The sequence below is a fragment of the Sesamum indicum genome, linkage group LG12 (genome assembly GCF_000512975.1).
Source record: "Sesamum indicum cultivar Zhongzhi No. 13 linkage group LG12, S_indicum_v1.0, whole genome shotgun sequence".
NCBI lineage: Eukaryota > Viridiplantae > Streptophyta > Magnoliopsida > Lamiales > Pedaliaceae > Sesamum > Sesamum indicum.
The window spans coordinates 1,749,221-1,771,635 of NC_026156.1; the positions used below are offsets into that span (position 1 = coordinate 1,749,221).

Sequence of the window (22,415 nt, forward strand, 5' to 3'; positions counted from 1 at the left end):
ATGCAAGATACTAAGTTTGCTCGTAAAGTCATGTCATAATCTAGTGGTCATGGCTAGCATACAACCAAACGCTAACATCTCTGAAAATGGTCATCCTTCGAAATGATTCATGAAGACCATATTTATAAACTTTTATATTTCTGTTCATCAGAAAGAAGAAATCCCCACTTTTATTACCCTTCACTCACCATTCACCACCTAACTCACGCGATTGCTCAGGCAGCTCTGCTACTCGAGTTGCGAGGAAAGCACATGAACAGCAAGGCTATTTACACTTATAAGTTTCTTAGAAAGACTTTAAAAAGTTGAATACTCAGTTGATTTAATCCTTATTAGATACTACATCAACATTTTAGAATAGTGGAAATCCCATTTTTTTTTTTATCTCTTCGTCCATTTTATTTAGGAAAAATTTATATTTCCAAGATCTCATAATTTTGATTCGTGATTGGCCAGATCATTGATAGCAACAATATCCAAATACCAAATCCAACTTCTATATACTCCCCGCAAAGTGGAAGAAACTTTTGGAAAGGTCAAAAAAAGAACGTCTTCTTCCAACATAAGAAATTCTTCCAATAATTCCGAGCCTAATCTTTTTAAAAAAGCACGTATAGTACTTTTGTGTTTCCGAGCCAAAGTTCTAGCACAAGAAAGGCGAAGTATATACTTTATTTGATACAAAGTCTTTTTATTGGAAGATCCGCTATGATAATGAGAAAGATTTCTGCATATACGCCCAAATCGATCAATAATATTCGAATGCACGACTCTGCAGGTAGAAAAGAAACAAAGTATATCTTTGTAGGATCTACAATCAGATGATTAGATCCATCCTATAGTCTAATCTAAGGGAGTCTTTACAAGCAAGATTTCATTCCAGATTAGATATGACACCACTCCATGATTACAAAAACGTATCTAAAACAATTAAGAGAAGATTGTAAGAATATTATACTACAGAGATATGGAAACAAATATTCAAACAGCTACAATTTCTCTGTTCTACAAATTTCTTTCGTATTGGTTTCTTCTTTAATATTCATTGTTTTTTTTTTTATTTAATTTCTTTTTCTTTTTTTTTTGGGGGGAGGGGGGCGCACAGTGGTGGTATTTTCACAAAGTATACATCAGGCGAAGTATGAAGATGAGGATGATGTATCAGCCAGGACCTGCAAGAATCCATGAAAAACTTGTTAATCAGGACATCATGTTCTCTACATCTATTCATCAGAAATCCATTATTTCCAATACATAGAAAACTAGTTCATAGAGCTATACCTCGAGTTGCTCTTCAGTGAATGAATCTTTTTGAACATTCCATGTGTCTGCATGGGTGCGACGGAATTCTGCAATCGCTTTTGTAACTGTTGATTTCAGGGGTGACGGCTCCGACACAAAACGGGCCAGCAAAGTAACATGTGCAGGCAACCAACTGGAAGACATTTTAGTTTGTATGTCAGCGGACAATACAGATCACTTGAGCATATCTTATTAGCAAAAAAACCTACCACTCCACCATGTCATATAAAGAGAGAGGACTGGTTCAAAGTGCATGAATAAGATGTTTCAGGCAAATGCAAACAAGATTGTTCAATGTTCTGTAACCCAGTGGCTATTGAGACATTCACATAGGAGTTAAAACAATTGTTAAACTAGAACAAAGTTGAGCAACCCTTTTTTACATCAATGAAATGAAGAGCAATTTGTTCCGTAATATTACAAAGTTGAACAAAGGATTCTTTTATTAAATAACTTCAAATATTTAAGATATTTGATATTATGGATATATTCATCTTCAGCAATGTGACTCATAAATACTGCCATCCAACAGAGCGTCCTCCTACAGTTACAAACTACATTAACAATTCCAGACCTGAATTCCGTGCATTGATGTGCACTCAGAATAATGATCTAGTTTCAAGGATATTACTCGATATCATCATGTGGACACAAGTTTAAAACTCAATTTATACAACAAGGATATGCTTTCACATATTATCTGAAGCGTGACTAGTATGTTCGAAGTGCAACGTACCGGGGCATATCGTAAGGAACCGATAGCACACAGGCTGCTAAAGCAAGTATTGAACCATGTACAGCTGCAATGGGGGTCGCAGACGCCATGCTTCTGTAGTAGCAAATAAGTACTAGCAGATTAGAATACTGATGCACAAAATATATCAGTTCAGTAAATAATGGCCTAAGAATAATCAAATATCTATTATAATAGCATCCTTGACAACTAATAATGACTTCCAATAATCAGTATAAGCTCGGGCAAGGTCCATATAAACGAGTCCATAAAGGATATCATCATAACCATCATAAACCTGAGCACATTGAAAGAAAAGACCAACGAACTCTTCCTAGAGTAGATATCTCATATGTTCTGGTAACCCAGAGGTCATCAGTGAAGCTTACCAAACAGACAAGAGGCAAATACATGTTTAAAAAACTTAGGGAGAGATACAGGAGGAAGGGAGGAGCAAGACCAATGAGTGTTCTTCATATTCTTTTAGACCAGCAAATGTTCAGTTTAGGCTCAAAGGCTATACGAATTTAATGACTTCCGAGCGAAGCCAAAAAGAAGATTCAGTTCCAGAAAAGTGTGTAGAATTCTTTAGATTCGTTGCATTCGCCATATATAAAAAAATAAATAAAAGAAAAATGTCGAGGACACATGAAAAATTGAATAAGTTAAACAAACTTTAATTCATGCTAGGTAGAAACAAAGATCAAGTCGTTCAATGTTGCACACTACCTTCAGACAGAAAACAAGAAGCACAAATGTATAACAGAGAATTGCAATGAACTCAGTCACTGATAGTTCCTGGCTTTTGCTCTAGTCATGACTAGATGATATTCATAAAGCAACCTCATTCATGAGCAAAATTTTCTGGACGAAGTTTATCAACATACGTGATGACTAATCATAGATGCAAAGAATGATATATGAAAAGCCCAAACAATAACAACACCTCTTCTTTCTCTTCTTCAGTGTAGCCTCTGCTTCCTCATAAGCTCTCCGGCGAAAATCTTCAACCAGCTCTTCATCCCCACCCTTCATCAGCCCTGCTAATACAGCAGCAGCATGCTCTCTTACCTGAACAAAGTTTTTTATGATGAATACTTGTGCAAAGATGTAAAAGGAGATTCATCCTCGAGAGAGCAAGATAATACTTCTATTTTGTATACATGATTAGATAGAGATGACAACACAGTATAATGCATTGCATGTTGACTGGGAAAACATTAAATTTGTTGGAAAACTAACCTCCAGTTGATTGTCTCTTAGGAGCCTCTCTACAGCTTGCCAAATCTGTTGTGAATGCATGGTAGAGAGGATAAAAGTGTGCCTGCAGGAAGATGACAACGTACTATTAGACATACTGTTGTTCGTTGACTGTCACAAATTACCACAATGATTCACAAAAAACTAAAACTGACTGATATTAGCTTCCCAACTTCCAAAAAGAACTGGTAATGATATTAAACTAACAAACAATACAGCATCCATGACCAAGAAGAAAAGAACACAATATCTTTTTCTAACAAATACTGCGCACAGACAGATTATACAAAGAATGCCATAAGGAATAAACTTTGTCATAAGTAGTTGGATAGTTGGCGAATCATTCTCTTTGCATGCATGAAAAATGTTGACAACAAGCCAACCATGTCGAAAAACCATATTAAATTTCTGGACTAAAGAGTCCAAACTATAGTTGCATCGAATTGGGATAAATAACATGACCAGAAACTACTGAAAAACATAGCCGTGACAAGTACTACTAACTCGAAATCAACTGTCATACCTGTACATGAAACTTCGCAGAAATGTCAAAGTTGCGGACCGAGTTCTCCAATTGGGATCATTGGCCAAAGAAAGAATAATAGGCACGGTTTTCCTGAGATGAGGCTCACCAAACACCCTCCATTTTAGCAACTCAAAAGCAGCCTTGGCCAAATTCGACAGATCTTTATTTGATGTTTCCTTCAAAAAATAAAAGCTAATACATAAGCATAGAGCTACACCCTAGACAAAGTTCCCTGCAGTGCAAAGAACGTGATAACAGAGAAAATTTTCTACTAACATTTTCAGTACATGAAAACCAATTCAATTCTTTTTATAAATATGCATGTCAAATCACACACATAGATGGAGACGCCATGATGAAAGTATTTTGGAGAATGTTGTTTTATTTTCAACTTGATCCCTGGCACCATCATTTTGTGGTTTTCCAAGTTCAAGCAAAACAGACTTCTAGTTATAATCTAGATAAATAATATTTTTTAATAGAAAATTAATTTACAATGGATATGATTAATAAATATGTGATCTCACTAAGGTCGTTGCTTGACTTTCTGATTTAATATAAAAAATTGCATAGAATGAATGAGAAGAAATCCATCAAGACCAAATGACTGAATAAAGTATGTGAAGAATCAAAGTTATTGAATATCCAAAGCCTAAGCAGTAGTATAACTAAGTAAATTCTACACTATAAACTATAGTTATTTTAAATTCATGTTGAGTAGTTCCTCTTGTTCTACCATAATAGCTTGAGATGTTATGTTTTATTAGATTCATGAAATTTTGCGTACTTGAATTTCTCGAGTGTTACTATACATTAGTCCTATCCACTTCAACGATTTGCTTCTCCAAAAGAATATGCTACATAAGCAACAAACAAATCTTCACCTTCGGATGCTGTTCAATGAATTCAAACCCACAAAGAGATAGAAATTTTTCTTCTTTGCTTCTTAAATATTTCGAGTTTCTAACATAAGGCCATAGAATGCCCCCAAGTCAAGGTCATTTTCTACGTTCATGAAAGAGGTATCATAACTGGTATATGAATCTATTGGCAAATGAAAGTGCATTCCTATTGCACAGATCAGGATATTGAAAAAATGGGCAGATAGCACCGCAGGAGAATGAAATATCCAATTGATTTACCTGTAAAGATATCACAGGCTGCAGAAGTTCAAGAATAACATCCAGCAAAACTGTGGACCTTCCAGACTTCAAAGATGATATGATAAAATGAAACAACTGCATATGGAGATCAATGAAATCATTTTACTGAAGCCCAGTAATAGTCGTTTGAGTAATTATTTGAATATGCAAACAAACAATACCGTTTCCATCCATTTGATACTGTCTTGAGAAGGGTCACTTGACATCCCGTTTTCAATTTTTTTATCTGTCAGAATCTCCAAAGTTTCAGATGCACCAGCATTTTGTATCTTAGGCACAAGTTCAGAGGCTTGTTTCACTATATACTGATCCCAGCATCTTGCAGCTCCTATATTTGCGCTGCTGGCTTGCCCTTCAAACAAGTTATCATTACCAAAGGATGCACAGAGTCGAAGATTTGAACATAACACTGAAAGGGCAACACCAATTGCTTCTCTCACCTGTTCAAACAAGTGTCAGAAATTTGATGGATGACAATCATAAATTTGCAGGGACATGTTAAGATCACAACCAGTTCAATTTCAATCGGGATCACGATTTGGATTTTAGAGGAAATATTTGTGCATTCAGATATAACGCAACAATTAAAATGATAAGAAAAGCATATCCCTACAGAAACTAAAACTAGAATAGATGATAGTTTTCGTTTCAAAACAGGTCAGTATGAAATTAGCCAGTCTCTTTTAGATATTCTACAATAAGAAACATTACATTAAATCTTCAAACTACCTCAACTAAGAAGCTCAAGGAATTTGAGGAGATCGAGCAAAGTGTCTCATATGCAGTTGTCAGAAAATTGCAGAATTTGATAAACGTCATTCACAAAAGAAATGGAGAATAAACAGAATAATGAGAAAAGACGAAGCAGCATTGAGTTACACAAAGACTCTCTGGATAACCACCAGCAGCAAATAAACAGAAAGACAATACTAAATAATGAATGGAATAATCTGGAATGGCTAGAAAGAAGAGTAGAACTAATATATAGACAAGAAGAACAAGCCCATTTCAGAACCAACCAAAATTGCTTAATATCAAGGAGAAAAGAAAAGCTCCAAAACTATGACAACCATATTAGATAGAGCAACATCCGGTAACAAAACAACACATCACAAGATTATTGCTTGGTGAAAGACAAACTCTGGTTTGGGTTATCTGAAAATAACATTTTACCTTCCTAAGATATGAAAGTTTCTTCCTACAACACCCTTCTTTAAGGAAGTGATTTGATTCATGGGGATCCTTGACAGCTAGTTTCCACAGAAAAAGGGAATTTAATAACTACCCGCTTTGAACTGTCACATATGTTTTGGCCCATCTCAAACAGAGACATCAAATCTAACAAGATTATGAGAAAAGCAATTCTAGGTAAGGAACCGGTTCCATTAATTCCAAAGATCAGTAACCAAATGGCTCTTGGCTAGAAAGATGGACAACTGGTCCAAGAATAAAGGCCATAACCGGAAGACGAAAAGGCAACATCATGTAACTTAACATTTTTCATACTTATAGCATGCCTGATGAAAATACATTTTGCTTACTTGAGCAGACGAGTGACTCATGTTACTCAGCAACTCTTCCAGAAGATTATAATGAACCAGTATTTCAATTCCAGGCATTCTCAGAGGAGATACTTCTATGAGGACAGCTGAAAGAAAAGTATAGCGTTTCGCGACCACAGAAGTTGTAACTGTTTGAGGTAAAGGTTTCATCAGGCAATCAAGTACTTTATGTCTCAGTAGAGGAGCCCTGGTTCCAGATTTTCCCTTCCCAGTGACTGCATAACGAATACTCGCGGCCCACTCTGGAATAGATTCTACAGACGGTGCATGAATAATATTCTGGAACTGGACCACCATCCAGCTGTCCCATGCTTCTGAGACACCAAGGACATCCGAATGCAGCACTCCAGCAAATACCTCAGCAGCAACACATTGTTTTGACCTCTCCTTGGCATCAACAAACTCCTCTAGGGCATTTCTCAAAGCCAGAATAACAGGCATGCCACATTCTTGAATTAGCCTTTTAAAAATCCGTGCAAAATTCGGGTAAAAAGTATCACTTCCGAACAAAGATATCCAACTAGGAGTACGAGGCCATGAAGCAGAAAAATCAAAATAGAAACGAGTTATTGATTTGTCTGCAAAGCTCTGCAAGGAAGAACTTCCATAATGTCCCCTGGAAGGTGTAGTATCCACATCACTGATAATGTGAACATGAGAAAGACTATTCAAAGTCTCATTAAAAAATCCTTCTTCCTGGAAAATACCACCCAAAGCTCCTTCAAGAGCTGACTTGGTGTCTCCCTGCGAATATCCATTACCACTTGCGCTGTTTTCTGCTGAGAATTTGTAAGGTGACTCTTTCAAAAGCGTATTTAGAGCAGAGATTGCTAGTATTCTGGTCTGAGGGAGTTGACTCTTCAGATTCTTCAAAAAGTGACCTGAAATTGTCAAATCTTACCATGAGGGCACGGAAATTATAAAAGTAATTTGCTAACTGGATAACATAAATATGATGGAATAAATATCAATACAGGCATTAAACCCACAAAGAAACCAATGTATCAGACAGGCTTTCATTACGTACCAGAAATTTCACTGAGAACTTTTGTGGGTACATTTGGATCATTTCTGGACGCCATAGCCAGCAGTAGCAGAACTCTATTAGCCATTAAATTATACCTGACAATGTTTTCACGTCAATACACAAGTATGCACAAGATGCCTCCAAAAGTGTAGGTCTAGATATACAATTATGGAAGTACCCGTGTCTGAAACCTCATACTGTAATAAGGAGAATCAACACAATCCAATGACTGAAAATAGCAATATTTTACAAAAAGCAATAGAGAAGAATCTGTACCGCCAATGCAAGTTGGTGTTTCCAAAACTCATAGAACCAATTTCAGCAACCAGATCTGCAAAATCAGTCCCGTCTGTGCCTGGTTCCCGGAAAATGCTTCTTGACAACCCCGCAAAATGGATATTATACTTGACGAAAAGCTGTTGCATGCCATATAGTTATACACAGAAAAAGCACGTAATCTGTGTGAGAAAACCCATGGACAAAATTCACAAAACTCGAGTGAAAATGAAACGAAAGCCATCAAATCATGCAACTGACCTCAGTAATTGCTTTTTGAGCCTTTTGTGATTCATTATGTGAGCTACAGGAACAAAAATGAAAATAAACCACATCTATCATTACCTTGCATAATATTTTTGGAAAGTAAAGCTATAGAGAAATAAAGCTACCTGAATAAAATTCCAAGAAGGAATGAAGAAAGAGCCTTTCTGTCCTGGATTTTAGGGGAGAACAAGAAGTGTGTGAGTGAACTTGCACAACTCTCTTCATAGCATTTAATGTAAACAACTACTTAAAATTGATACCGTTGTTAAACGCTTGAGGACGGTTTGGGATGAAAGTACTGCACAAGAACCTAAGACTGCATTTTCTGGCAAGTTTGGATCCCTCAGGTTTCCAGCTAGAGTTAGCACACATTTTGATATGGTTGATGGCCATCTTTTCATCATCTTCAGGATGGATTTTGCAGCAAGTCTGAGGACAAAAGATAACATTTCACAATATATGTAATCAATGTTATCACAGGACAAAGGTAGGTGAGTGTTTGTGGTGGACATCACATGCATGTTGCACATGCAGACATGAGACTGAAGTTTGGCTAACACTCGCAACTGTCAAGCTTCGAAATTTTCCAAAATAACAAATTAAACAAAATAAAAACAAGCGTTGGTACACAATTCAAATGCAAAAAGATAAACATTAATTTGCACTTAATTATTAATTGCAAAATGACAGGCAACAAGTAGTAACTTTGTGTGTGTGACTGTTAGCAATGAAAAATGCTTCTTATCCACAGCATGTTAACAAAGTATTACAGGTACTAATGAAATTGTTGAACTCACCTTCGAACAGTTTCATAACTATGCAAAGAGAGATTCAGAAGATCATCCATCAAAAGAACGACATGCTTGGATGGAAACACGTTGCCACTTGTACGGAACAAATGATAAGATGACTGAGATGATCTCCAGGTGTTATGCATATACGCTTTGTCGACAAGTGCCCACCGAGGCCTATAATAGAGCACCTTCAGCATCCTCAAAATTACCTGATGCATCAACATTCCAAAATAAACAAGAATGAGATAACTCACCTTCTTTTTCCTTTAGAGTGAGATGACACAATAAAATTAATTGGAGGCTCTATAATAGCTGCAGATTCCAGCTTCCAGGACTGCCTGTGATTGGACCACTCCTCATATTCAGAACTTCCTGCACAAATGTACAAAAGCAAAATTAGGAAACCAAACTCAACTAATGAACAGAATTGCCAATAAGGTATCTTACCGTAATTTCCTAATGTATCCATAACACGAATGAGAAGTAGCAACAAAATGCTATCATCAGACTTCTCCTTCAACAAATATCTGCAATATTGTCAAATTTAAGAAAGTACTGCCATGCTTAAGAAAGTATCCAACATCGAGGGAGCGCAACAGTGGCAATAGGGATACCATATTTACCTGCAGGTTTCATGGATGACATCAGCAGCTTTTTCTCGCAATTCTGAGCTTCCTACACATGAGCCTGTTGCCCCGGCAATCAGAAAAGGAGAACACCCTGCCTCTTTAACCATCCCATTCTCAGAGGACGGCCTGAAATCAGGTAAACATGATAAAACACCTTGTAATGAAGAGTCAACACGCAGAAGAGTCACTTTTAAGTGATCTTTCTCGTCGCCTGGACATTAAAAGTGCAGATTAATCAGTCAATAAGATTTTACACAAATTACAAAAAACCTTTTGTGGATGAATCTACAAAAAAAAATGAAGAAACGTCCTCATGTCTGTTTTTATGGCATGTAACCCCGGAGTTGTCAAGAAAGCTTTCTGGAATATATCAAACAAATGAGAGGTTATAACCACTAGTAGAACCTAAGGTATACAATTTCACATATACCAATAAGTCTGTGTCTATATATCTGTCTCTTTGTATTATAGTAAATCAGTATCACAAATTGTAACGAGTCCGAGGTAAGAAAATTGCAGTTTCATACTTCAAAACAGAGTTGTTGAAGAGGAGTATTAATGTATACCTGGATCAGAATGGATCTTGGATTGGCATATCATTAGTAGGTCATCTAGGGCAGATTCGAAGTGCTGCTTTAGAAGCTCATTTGCGAAACTAATTTCATCCTCCACCGGGACATGCCACCTTGGGGCTATTACTGGTTTATCATAAAAATCCTTTGTATCAATCCATTCCTCTAATGAAGGGGCAATAGAATGATGCATCACACACCTGAGAAGACATGATATTTAGTCCCAAATGAATAAACTGCATGTGCCCTTGTGTGCACATGGACATATAACACGTGGCCATACAGCATAAAGTATAAGAACAAATTCCACAGCAGGTCGGTAAAAAGAGTTACTTGTAGTGATCAATAGGATAATAGTGAACAAGGCTGCCTAAAAGAGAACGCAGAACATGATCACCAGCCCCATTAACCTGCAAAATCATGAGAAGTCTCGGCACATCAATATTGAACTCCAAGAGCAGAATCAAATTTCATCTGAGGATTGAGATTTCCTTTCACCACAGGGACAGATATTAAACATGCATATATCTCAACTAAGTGGTGCGAATCTAGTTAGGATGCTTAGCATACTTAGGTAACTGCGTCAACCTCAATATCTACCCATTATGTAACATCCAATAAAGCATATCCAAAATATTTTCTCTAACCATAAATTGAATTTACAAAAGTATCCATTTAGTACCTTAAACAATAAATATCTTTCACAGTCAAAAAAAAGAAGGAACAATAAAAAAGTATTGATATATGAATAAAACTGGGTACCCTTTACTATGGAGCTCCTATAATTTTAAACTTCTAGAGATACTCATCAACCCCCACACGAATGTCATACGTACAAGCAATGTTCTACTTAGGCTGGTAGGTAAAGTAATCTTGACCACAGCAATTAACTTTTCTCTTACCAACTACTGTAACAGTTGCATCGGGCATATCAGTTTACAAAATGAAGACTTCAACTCGTGTAATTATCTTTAGAACTCAACTCTTCCATGCTTAAAAGGGATCCATAACACATTGGATTTCAGTTGCAGCGTCCAACTGAATGTCTTGGACAGACAAATCCCCTTTCAGGCTTACACTCTATGATTCAGATACACATACACACAAAAAGCTAGAATGGATAATCAAGTCAATCAAAGTAGAAAGAAAACCTTCCAAGATGTTGAATCAAAGGCAGAAGCAATAACTTCTTTGAATAGCTCCCTGTAGCCCAGAAGTGCTGGACCTCCATAATTGATTGCCACCGAAAGTACCTTCAACTGATACTCAATAGCTATTTCCAGAGCTGGAGATAATGTAGATTTTTCCTAGACAAAGCACAACTAGAAATCAATATAATATCCTAGCAGAAGTTAAAATTAACAAGGCCATTTACAGGAGGAAGAACCTTTCTTGACGATGGGGCATCAAAAGTTGCTTTATTTCCAAAACCAGTAGTTGGTGTTGCTTTCAAGGAAGAAATAAGTGAATCTAGGATTGGTTTGATAAGTTGAACAACTGCCTCTTGTGGATTTGAATGAACACAAGCACAACAAAGCAGTCCAACCTCTGCAATTGCTCCAGGAAGAATATTTGACGTGACAAACTTGGAAATTTTTTTGAGTGCCTGTTAAGATCATGTACCAGTTCATACATCTGCCCAAGAAAATGACAAAAAGAAACGGTAAATGAATTAAGTTCAATCATAGCCCAATCACCCGCTTGTAGAGTGAATCTGAGAGCCTCCCGAGCAATATTTCCAGCATACAGAAGTAGTAAGGACCATCCTCCACCAGGAAAGTCCCTGAAGTTGTTGGTGAATAAACGCCTTCAGTCCTGCAGCAACAGTAACTACTTATTCCCACTATCATAGCCCAAGAGGTGTTATACACTACTATCAAATGGATATGCAAAAATGTGAATTTGCTACAGAGACACAGGGAAAAGCAGGCAAAATATTTTATTGCTGCTTACAAGACGCTACTAGGTTCCAGGTGCTGAAGTAAAGAAAATAGTCGATAGAAGAACTCATCAAGCCACTCCGAGAAGTGAAATGACGGGATTAGTGATCCCTCCTTTACATCATCGTCCAAGGTAGACATCTGCAGATGTAGATGATTAGCAAAGTACTAAATTACATGCATAATTAAGCATATGTCTCTGCAAAAAGCCTCACATTAGAAAATAAAGAACCAATCAGTTGCATGGTGGCCAAGGTTTTGGGTGGATCATTGGCATCCATGCCAAGTAATGTGTTGGACAAAGAAATCATCAGTAGATCAGAAAATGAATCAATTCCGCTGACACTAGTTGAATCCATAGGCAAGCCCGATAAAGAGGCAAAAAACAATGATCTTCCAGCAAATGCTATAGATGTCACGGCACTCTTCAACTGGTGCGTAGCTGTCATCTGATTATTCCCTCAAAGTCAAACTATGCAAGTAAAGAAGCTTCTTTTATGTTAAACTAATATTACCCATATAACTTGGCTTGGAAAGAAAATTAACAGACTCGGATATAGCGAATACAAGTAAGAAAATGCTCTTGAAAACTTATCTCATGAGAGAAACTTACAGTCTCCAAAGCCATATGGAACCTATTTGCCAAAAATGGCAGAACTAAAGATGGCTCCACATACGACAAAATAGAAGTTGCTGCAGCCACTGTTTCAGAGAGCTGATCACTTTTGCTATATTGGCCACGATCTATTAACTTCAGCACAGTATTCACAAAAGAAATCCTATCAGACTGTGCCAAGAATAGTTCAGATTGCTCTGTGACATTTTTGTTCCTGAAAGAGGTGGCTTTTTCAGAAATCATATAAACACATTGAAGTCTTATTTGCTTGCTTTCGAAGATCTCTTACAGTTGCTCATGTTGCAAGCGTTTCTGGAAAGTATTCACCAAGTGGAACAAAAACTGCTCCAACGAGTAAGTCCAGCGGCCACCATTCGAAGGATGGTAATATCTAAAATGATGAAAGAGCAATAGGAAACAATCTTTAAGTCATATTGAAACCAAGATTTATGAAAAAATGTAATAGTGGAGAGAAAATTCCAAAAAACAAACTGCTCTAAGAGACTGGCCAATTTCTCGAAGTGCTTTTGTGCCGAGCCACCAGGTCTCAATAGATACACCTGCAATGGCAGTCACATGAAGTGCAGCCACTTTGAGTATAGTCCATGGGAGTTATGGTGGATCAACTACTAGGCAGTGAACGCGAATCTTACTATTGATTTAGCAATGGCTTTTGATGGAGTGACAGTCCTATTTGCAAACAAAAATCTTGTGTTTCTCGGAACGTCTATAGAGAAAGGATAGGATCCACCCCCGTTAGCCACAGGAACCTGTACGTATATCACATAAACTGAAGGTGATGAGCATTGCTGTCGAATAATACAAGATGAAAAGCCCTACAAACATTTTGCACACATTAATATCATTAATTAAAAGAGAGAACAGAGTGAGCCACATATCTTCATAGATGCACACAGTAACATATCTAAATCCAAGACGTAAAAATAAAAATTGGGCAGAACTTAAATCATCGCCTGGAAACCTTGTGGCCAAAGACCTGCTCAGGGACATTATTCAAACTCATTGGCATTTTTTACCTTTTGAAAAATGAGAACCAATCATTTAACCAAGGTCAGAGGTGACAGCCATTGCAGTCTCATTCACAGGTTCTTTATACAAATAATCTTCAAATGGTTGTGCAAATTTTCAGATAAGAATTGTAGGCATGGTTAAGGAATATAGTAATCAACAGCTACACTACTTTCAAAAGCACAGACTTACCTCAAACATATTCAAGTAAATATTAAATAGATCTGGCAAGAAAACCTCCCAGTCAATGCAACTGTAGCTCTTTATGACACGAGCAGTGACAGAGGCCCATTGGCTGTTCCAAAATTGACAATTTGGTATTGAACCCCAATGATCTAAACATATTCTAACCCATTCACTGCAAGAAAGACAAAGGAAATCAACGTATTGATGAATTTCATGCCAAACTCATCAATTAAAGAACTTACAGGACACAGGGGCATTTCTTACAGTTGAAAAAAATCCTGGTTGTCAATGTTTGTAGGGAGGAAAAGTCGCACAAATCCAGCACCTTCAAAAGAAGCATTATGCCACGGATTTTCCATTAGGGATCTGAAAATTGATTTCATAGAGTAAAGATGAGTTAAACTAATGTCTGATATTTGAATAATATAATTGACTCGCAAAAGCTGCAAATGAGCAATTGCCTAGATGAAACCATATCAGATGGCAAATGGTAACTGTTTGCAAAGTTCATTTGATTGATAAGGACTAAGGAGGAAACAAGCAATAACCCGATGAAATCATGTTAAGACGACCAATTGATAAGTTGAACAGAAAGGAATGAAACAACAAAACAAAGTACTAAAACAAAGGTTACCATGACAGTGCATCCATATTTTACGATGCCATAATTTTAGCAGTAGAGTTCCATTCGGAATGACAATCACCGCCCATCCCTCCCCAGCCCAGCGCACCCCAGCCCAGAAGACAGTAAAATAAAAGAAAGAACGGTAAGGTGGGAGGAATAGCAGAAGAAGAAATAAATAGAAATAAACACCAAAAAGTTCGATGAAGGAAAGAAAAGGTTAAAAATGGCATTATATTTATAATTTAAAATTTTCAGTCAACATTATCACTTTACTTTTGATTGTAGTCCTCTCGATCCAGGAAAATGGTTTATTTTTCAATACTCTAGATAAGTCCCACAAACAATATTTTAAATGAAAGAGAAAGATACCTGAATTCAGACCATATTTCAGAGGCAGAACCAGGTGGAAAGAATCTCCGGCAAGACCGAACAAGGGAAGTAACTGTTTCGAAATGCCGTTGTCTCAGTCTCCACCCTTCAGGGCCAGTATTCCTGCATCAGAAATTATAATCTAAATTACATGCATGCTCTTCACTAGATACAGGAAAAGAGTTGCAAGAATGCTAAAGAGCACTAGATTGCAACAACGATTTTAAAGGTTATTCTAAATGCACTGCCTCTGAGAATATTCCCAGTTTTTAAAGCAGATAATCCATGTCTTGCGAAGACCTCTTTTGTTGAACTACTAGCACCTGACACTTAACCTCATGGACGAGGATTTGCCGCATTGACCATTTGCTTTAAACATATAAAAGGGCAGACATTTAATGACTCAAGCACTTTGGCATGTATTGTATGCAAAACCGCAAAGGCCATGTAACAAGGCAAAACCATCTATCCTGGAACACATACAAGCAAACTAAGATATCTAAATGAACGCTTATATTAATGTCAAGATTCAAATTTAATGCAAATAGACGGGCTAACCCACCATGTGATGTGTTTCTACTTCTGCCAATAGATTAAGTTTGCAAAATTATTTACTCCATATAGCACGGCATATACTAGGAACTGGGAAAACGAAGTCAGAGAAATGAAACTCACCTTGTGAAGTGTGTATGAATCAAAATATTGTATAACGGCCTCCACTGAACCTTTAAGGATAACCTTTTCCTGTACTTGTTCAACAATTTCACCAGAATGTTCCCCCATCTAACCTAATTTAAACAAACACCACAGAGAACTCAGAGCACGTAATGAAAATAGGAGACTATATCAGAGAAGGCTAAACTGAATAACCACCTGAGCATGTAGCTTGTGCTCTGATATTTGAAATAGTTCTAATCCAACTTCTACGATGTTGGATACATCCTCAATGGATAGCTCACTTTTTGCCTTCACAAAACTGGATATTCAATGAAGAAGAATAAACCTTTATGGGTTAAACAACACAGGCCAACTACTGATCACTAATACATATTAAAGAATATACTCGCTTGTTCCAAGAAAAACAGAATGTATACACCAATATCGGATATATCACATTTGATCAAGATTGGAACTACAACAACACTTGCATAATTTCCAAACATTGTCAAAGAGCAAAACAAAATCCACTTCCGATAATGGTCATCACACTGCTTATAGAAGGCAATGGCATGTTTTATCATGAGAAAAAGCAATAACATAAGGTCAGAGACTAATACAAGAGCAACCTCTTATAAAGCTAGATACGTACAGCCATTGACCAATGCCAAGAAGTTTTCCAATATTTAACATAAACTAAACAATTTTCTAATCCTGATGAATGAAAACAAAGGTGCAAAGCAACTCTAGACTTATTGGTTATTACATTATACATGATGAATATGAATAACCAGAATGGGAGTAAAAGAATAACCAACTCTTACAGGATCAGAATATGAAAAACCCACACCCATTGCCATCTTCAATAGAGAGCAAAGACCTTCGACAATCCATAATAATTGAATTCTATATAAATCTTGTATTCCATTAGTGTAAGTATTAAAGTTGAAAATTTCAGAGAATATAGATTGTTATTTTGATCTTTTGTAAGCTTATCCAATCCATGGTCATTCACCTCACCACCTGACATCTCCACTTAGTGTCACAATTTCACTACTGGATTTCAGTGGTTGATCCAATTAAGTAATCAATTTGGACTATACAACATCATTTTAGAGTTAAAGTGTATTTCCATTTTGAAAATTTTAATTCAACTTTTCATAGAAGTCTAAATTGTTGTAGACGTCAAACTCATGATAATGGATATCTTTCTTGAATCATGATAATCATATCTTTCTTGAATCTATTTGGTTCTCAGGGAGTAACTTGGTGGAGAATTATCTTCACTTGTCCTGCCCATTTTGCAACCAAAATGGAATGGAATGACTATCCGCTCATCCTGCATGTAAGCTCGGTCTGCTTCACATATTCTACCTGTTCTAGTTATGATGAACTAAAAAAACTCAGCTATGCCAACAAATAAAGTAAAACTCCGAAAAAAAATAAAAACTCAAGTACAATTGACTACCTAGTGAAAATCCAAAGGTCAGTGTAAAACAAATAGAACGGCATTCAAATTCCGCGCATAACATAGAAGAGAAAATAAGATCAAAAAGTCTAGCGTGAAGCGACTTAACAGATCAATAACGGAGACCCATTTAAGAGTGGCGTAAACCGACTCAGGATCACCGGGATTGTAAGACTCCTGAACAGACTTAACGACTCCGGCGAAGGCCTCCTTCTCCCTCTTCGTCTCCTCCGCCACTGGAGGCGGCAGCCATGCGTTATACAGATGCATTGAGTACAGATTTTGATTGCAGAAATGGGAAAACCCCTCTTCTAAGTGTGTGTGATGTAGAATGTAAATTTAGCAGTGTGTGTAACTTAATCCGGGGGTTTCAGATAGACGCGTATTTATATGGTCTTCTCTTTAGTTTCTTTTTGGACAAGAAAATTAGGAGAGAAAAATCAACAGGGAATGAGCGGGGGTGAAATATGAAGAAATATTTTCTACCATAATACATTTGGTTGACTCCTGGGAGAACGCGCTTCTGACATGACGGGTGCTATCATCGTAAAAACGTGTTTGATATTTGACAACTGGCTTCAGGATTTGTGGCTCACTGCTAATCTAACAAAGTTGGACACAAGCACAAAATAATGATAAATTAGGGTGGGCAGCGAACACTTTGCTTGATATAGTGTTTGTATTTGTTTTGTGATTGTTTTATTGTGTTTTGTGAAGATAGAGCGGGAAAAATAAACATAAATAAGTGTGTGTTAGATATAATATGTATGTTTAGATTTATTTTTTGAGATAATTTAAAATAAATATTATATGTTTAATGCAGTATTTTGGAAGACAATTATTCTTTGTCAAATCATATCTTTTTTATATATATTTATGTATTTGTGCTAAAACAGTTTAAAACACCTAAATAAGATGTTTCTGAATAATGACAAACATTGTGTATATTTTGATTCGTCCCGAAGATAATTTAAAAATAAAAACAAACATAGTGCTTTATGTTTGGATTTATGTTTTAAGTATTGTTTTGTTTTTTGAAAATAAAGAGAGAAAAACAGATAAGTAAGTGTGTTGAAAATATATAATATATTTGGATTTATATTTTGGGGTAATTTAAAATATTTTAAAATAAGTGGTGTAGGTTTGATGTTTAAATTTGGGAGACAAACATCACTATTCATTGTCAAATCATATATTTTTTATATATAAATATTTTATGTTTAATGTTGTATTTTTTAGAGATAAAAATCACTGTTTATTATCAAATCATGTCTGTTTTATATTATATATATATAAAAATATATACATTATATATAGAAAGTTTAAAAATAAAAAAAAAATGTAGATAAGGTGTAAAAACACAAAAATAAACATTGAGTGTACTTTATTTTGTCTAGAAAAATGCAAAAACATTAATCCAAACATTGCCTTTTGCGCGCATTAATATCTGAAAGTCGAAAATTGTTAATTATTTTTTAAATAAGTACATTTTCACGCCTTCACCTATTATCGTGTTTAAACAAATTATTTATATATTTTAAAAAAATTATAAAAATAACCCTCACAACCTTTTCATATCAACCTAGTCAAAATTTAATATAATTTTTTATGGTGTTTTTATAATTATAAAAAAAATAGGGCGTAATCAAAACAATATTATAGAGATAAATAATATGACCCCATATAAATTTTTAATTTTTACACCAATTTTTAAGTTAAGTTTAGATTATTTAATTAACTTTATCTTAATTCAATCTCTATGTACAATTATAGGTTTTAATAATTAAAATATCCAATTATTCAATTAATATATTCATAAAATTAGTTACTCACACTTGAATAAATTATTTTTAATATTAAATAATTATTTATCCTCTATATTTATTCTTAACTAAATTTTACTAAAATTAATAAATTATAATTCAAAATAATTTATGTATTTTATATAAATCATATTCTAATTAATAATATATTTTAATTATCCCTTCTTCCCCAACCTTCTCCCCCAACCCCACCACCTTGCCAACCCCTCTACGCCCTCCCTCCGCTTGGGCTCTCCCCATAGCCTTTTGCCTCCACCCAGTCCCTTTTTTGTAGGGTGTATTTGTAATTTCAAGAGAATATTTATAATATTTCAAACAATGAGAAATATTTGTAATTAAATAAATTTTATAGGAATCTTTTATAATTTACCTAAAATTTAAAAAATATTTTAAAATCACAGGTTGAACAAGTGAACCGGAGCCGTTGATGTCATATGAAATGTTATGAGTTGAATTTTAATATGTGAAACAAATCAAGTGAAGCAGAAGATTAAACCGTTTATCTTGAACCAAATCATTTTTTGGTTCAATCTACAATCCGAGTTTTAAAACATTGCTGCCCATTGTTAGAGTTAAGGGGCGAAAGGGTAATTCGTTAACCTGAAAGGAAACGACTCTCACTCTATCTCTAACTCCCTTTGTTTTACTTTTAATAGCGTGGCTTAAAGAAAACATTAAACACAATATCTGACCGTTGCGTGCCAGCGAGGAGCAAATATGACCGTTGAACCCCCTGGGTTTCTCCAACGTTTAAATATCTGAAACCCCTCCCTGTTTCTCTCACCATATCAACCCACAAATCCTTCTGCATCTCGATCACCCGCAATCCGCCAATTCTCAAGCGCTCTTTCTCTAATTATTCTCTCTTTTTCTATATTTGTTTACTTTGTGTTCCCTTATTCCATGGCGGAAACCAAAGATACCCACGTCGTCGAAATCCCAGTAGACGAAGAGCACCAGCAGAAACAAATCTCTGCCGTGAACACAGTCGCCGCCCTCCAACACCACCCATTGGCGGAAATATCTGAGAGCCCCGGCCACTTCTTACTTCTCAAGCTCTGGCAAAGAGAAGAAGACCTCTTTGGGCGGAGAATGTCCCGAAAGGAATCAAGAAAAGACGCGATCGGGAGAGAAATCTTCCAGCTCTGCTGTTTCTTCTTCGTTTTCCACGGCCTTTTCCTCACGATCTTGTTCACGTCCTCTTCAGGGCACCATCAATGCAAGAAGTGGTGGATCCCGTCGGCTTTGTCCGCCTGCACTTCTCTTGTCATTGTGTTTCTTGTTCAAGTGAAGCTTTGCAGGTACTGGAAAGTGGAGCGGCAGTTGCAAAGGGACAGGACGGACGGCCGGGCCCTGACCCGGTGCATCCAGGAGTTGAGGATGAAGGGGGCCAGTTTCGATTTGAGCAAAGAGCCGCAGGACGGGAAGAAATTGAAGAGCTCGAGCGTGGAGATCAAGTGGAGGCCGCTCACTTGGTGCTCCCATTATAGAGTGACTGTTTTTCTTGTTTGTTTTACAGGTCTGGTGTTGCCTTCGTGCAGATTCATCCTCTGTGCTTAATTCACAAAGCCCACAAGCCAGGAACTGATCTTGTTCCAATCAAAGAAAACGGTAAAATTCAATCAAATTCCACGAATTCAATTCTCAAGGAATTTAACTAATATGATCCATGATCTGTAGTCTCAGGAAAAATTCGAGCGAATGGCGATTGGTATATGGAGGAGGGAATGATTTCTCTCCATCTCTTGCAAGGAATGAAGCTCTCTGGGTCCGACTGTGTTGTATTCTATGGATGAAATCACTGTGCAAAGAACGATCTGCATTTCTTCAGAGAATCTCAGACTTCATATATGAATGTTTTTGACACTGATGATCTTGGAAGTGAGAAGCGTGGAATCGATCGAGTTTGCTGAAACTGTTTAACGTTTTGCCACAAAAAAAGATGGAATTGGAGTATTGTATTGCAAAATGTAATCCTGCTATATATATATATTGAGCAGGCTACAGTAATAGCAACACTGCTTGTGTTCTGTTTCTTCCATGTACCAATTTTTATGACTGTAATCTTCAGTTCCTTGTGGGAATAAGAATTTTCTGCCTTCCTTAGTTGTCATTTTATTGGGATATCAGTAGTGTATGTGTGAAATTGATGAAAATGCAATATGTGATTTGGAAAATAAATATGCTAATTTGAAATTAATTTGGATTTTCATTCAACCATTGTACCTAAAATTATTATTTTTTAAATATAAACATCATTTAATCTAATAGCTTATGAATAACAACATAATAAATCCTTTTAGTTATATGCCAATGTAAAGTTTTAGGTAAAATTGTATTTTTTTGTCCCATAAAACAAGGTGGTTTGCACTTTTGGTCTCACACTTTACAAGTTAAATATATTTTGTTCCATAATATTAAAAAACGTTACTTGTAGTCCCGTGCACTAATCTGTGGGACCAAATCCATTAAATTTTATGATATTTTTTGCAATATTTTTTAATTCCATGGGATAAAAATGTTAACTTCATAAAATGTGTGACCAAAAGTACAACGTCCCATATTTTCTAATATAAAAAGTGCAATTTTGCCAAGTTTTTATTATGTGAAATTGGCAAAAATAAAAGCATAATTAGCTTCAAATTTCGCTCATTCAAATTCAATGTTATGGCAAAAATATAATTTAGATCCATGTACATATATAAGTCATATTCAAATTTAATGTACCACAAAACTTTAAACGTGTACGGCTCATAAATTTACTAAAAAAAAAGAGTGGAATATAAACAAAATAAATAAGTATATTTTTGTTTTATGAAATGTTTTAATCTTATGGAGCTCATAAGCTAAAGTAAGTCGGGTGAAATTAAATTTTTTTAAATACTTTATAAAATTTAAAACATATTATTTTTTAATTTATAAGGTCAGCCAAATTATACCCTCTTAATATTAGCTGCCATTCAAGATAATTCATTGTTTTCTAAATTTGCAAATAAAGTAGGTTGAAAAATAAAAAAATCATAGAACAATTCTTGATTAGTCGTCAACTAAAATCATAAATTATTTAAATAATACTTTAATTAAATGCTGACTTGTAAAATAATAAAATAATATTTTGCATGATAAATAGAAAAAAATAGTCCACCCTAATGACCAGTCACTGAAAGCGATGCTTGAAATATATGTATATAATAAGTTGAATTTTCTTCAACAATGCAATTGAAATCAACCTCCCAAATACATGGAGAGAGAGAGAGAGAGAGAGAGAGAGAGAGGATTGGCTGTGGCAATTTATTTCTCATTGCAAAATCTAGTAAAGAGTAACATCACAACCACCGTTATCCTTCACACACGCTATGCCGTGTGCACACGACTTTACATTGACATAATTATTACCAACAACAGCAAAAATAATTAGAGGACCTTATTTAGATGTCATTTTTTTTTTAAGAATTTAAATGTAAAAAGATCATGTCATTTATAATATATTCATAATAATAATTAGGAATAATTATTTTTACACTTTAGAACTCATGGTATATTTACATAAATTATCTATATTTTTTAGATAATAATACACATACTCATAAA

General features: G+C 35.6%; 2 protein-coding genes across 4 annotated transcripts; one reads left to right on the plus strand and one right to left on the minus strand.

Moving 5' to 3' along the window:
* LOC105175023 (proteasome activator subunit 4) lies at positions 860-17,442 on the minus strand. Of its 2 annotated transcripts, none has more exons than XM_011097322.2 (35): positions 17,111-17,442; positions 15,750-15,852; positions 15,552-15,664; positions 14,877-14,999; positions 14,147-14,248; positions 13,889-14,054; positions 13,321-13,437; positions 13,160-13,227; positions 12,957-13,058; positions 12,665-12,881; positions 12,267-12,500; positions 12,065-12,192; positions 11,809-11,926; positions 11,499-11,717; positions 11,263-11,418; positions 10,445-10,521; positions 10,106-10,311; positions 9,534-9,750; positions 9,358-9,437; positions 9,165-9,282; positions 8,914-9,084; positions 8,377-8,545; positions 8,242-8,285; positions 8,111-8,153; positions 7,850-7,989; positions 7,574-7,668; positions 6,526-7,427; positions 5,146-5,424; positions 4,964-5,059; positions 3,819-3,997; positions 3,278-3,359; positions 2,982-3,106; positions 2,039-2,131; positions 1,282-1,435; positions 860-1,172 (listed from the first exon to the last, which is right to left on the minus strand). In XM_011097322.2, the coding sequence occupies exons 1-35, from the start codon at positions 17,269-17,271 to the stop codon at positions 1,131-1,133; spliced, it is 5,439 nt and encodes a 1,812-aa protein (XP_011095624.1). In that variant the 5' UTR covers positions 17,272-17,442; the 3' UTR covers positions 860-1,130. The 2 variants fall into 2 exon arrangements, with proteins under 2 accessions (XP_011095624.1, XP_020553825.1); XM_020698166.1 differs by having other exon boundaries at positions 15,552-15,659; positions 17,111-17,141.
* LOC105175024 lies at positions 19,588-20,954 on the plus strand. 2 transcript variants are annotated; one of them, XM_011097324.2, is made up of 2 exons: positions 19,588-20,435; positions 20,511-20,954. In XM_011097324.2, exon 1 carries the CDS (start codon positions 19,728-19,730, stop codon positions 20,382-20,384), a length of 657 nt encoding a protein of 218 aa, XP_011095626.1. In that variant the 5' UTR covers positions 19,588-19,727; the 3' UTR covers positions 20,385-20,435; positions 20,511-20,954. The 2 variants fall into 2 exon arrangements, with proteins under 2 accessions (XP_011095626.1, XP_011095625.1); XM_011097323.2 differs by having other exon boundaries at positions 20,505-20,953.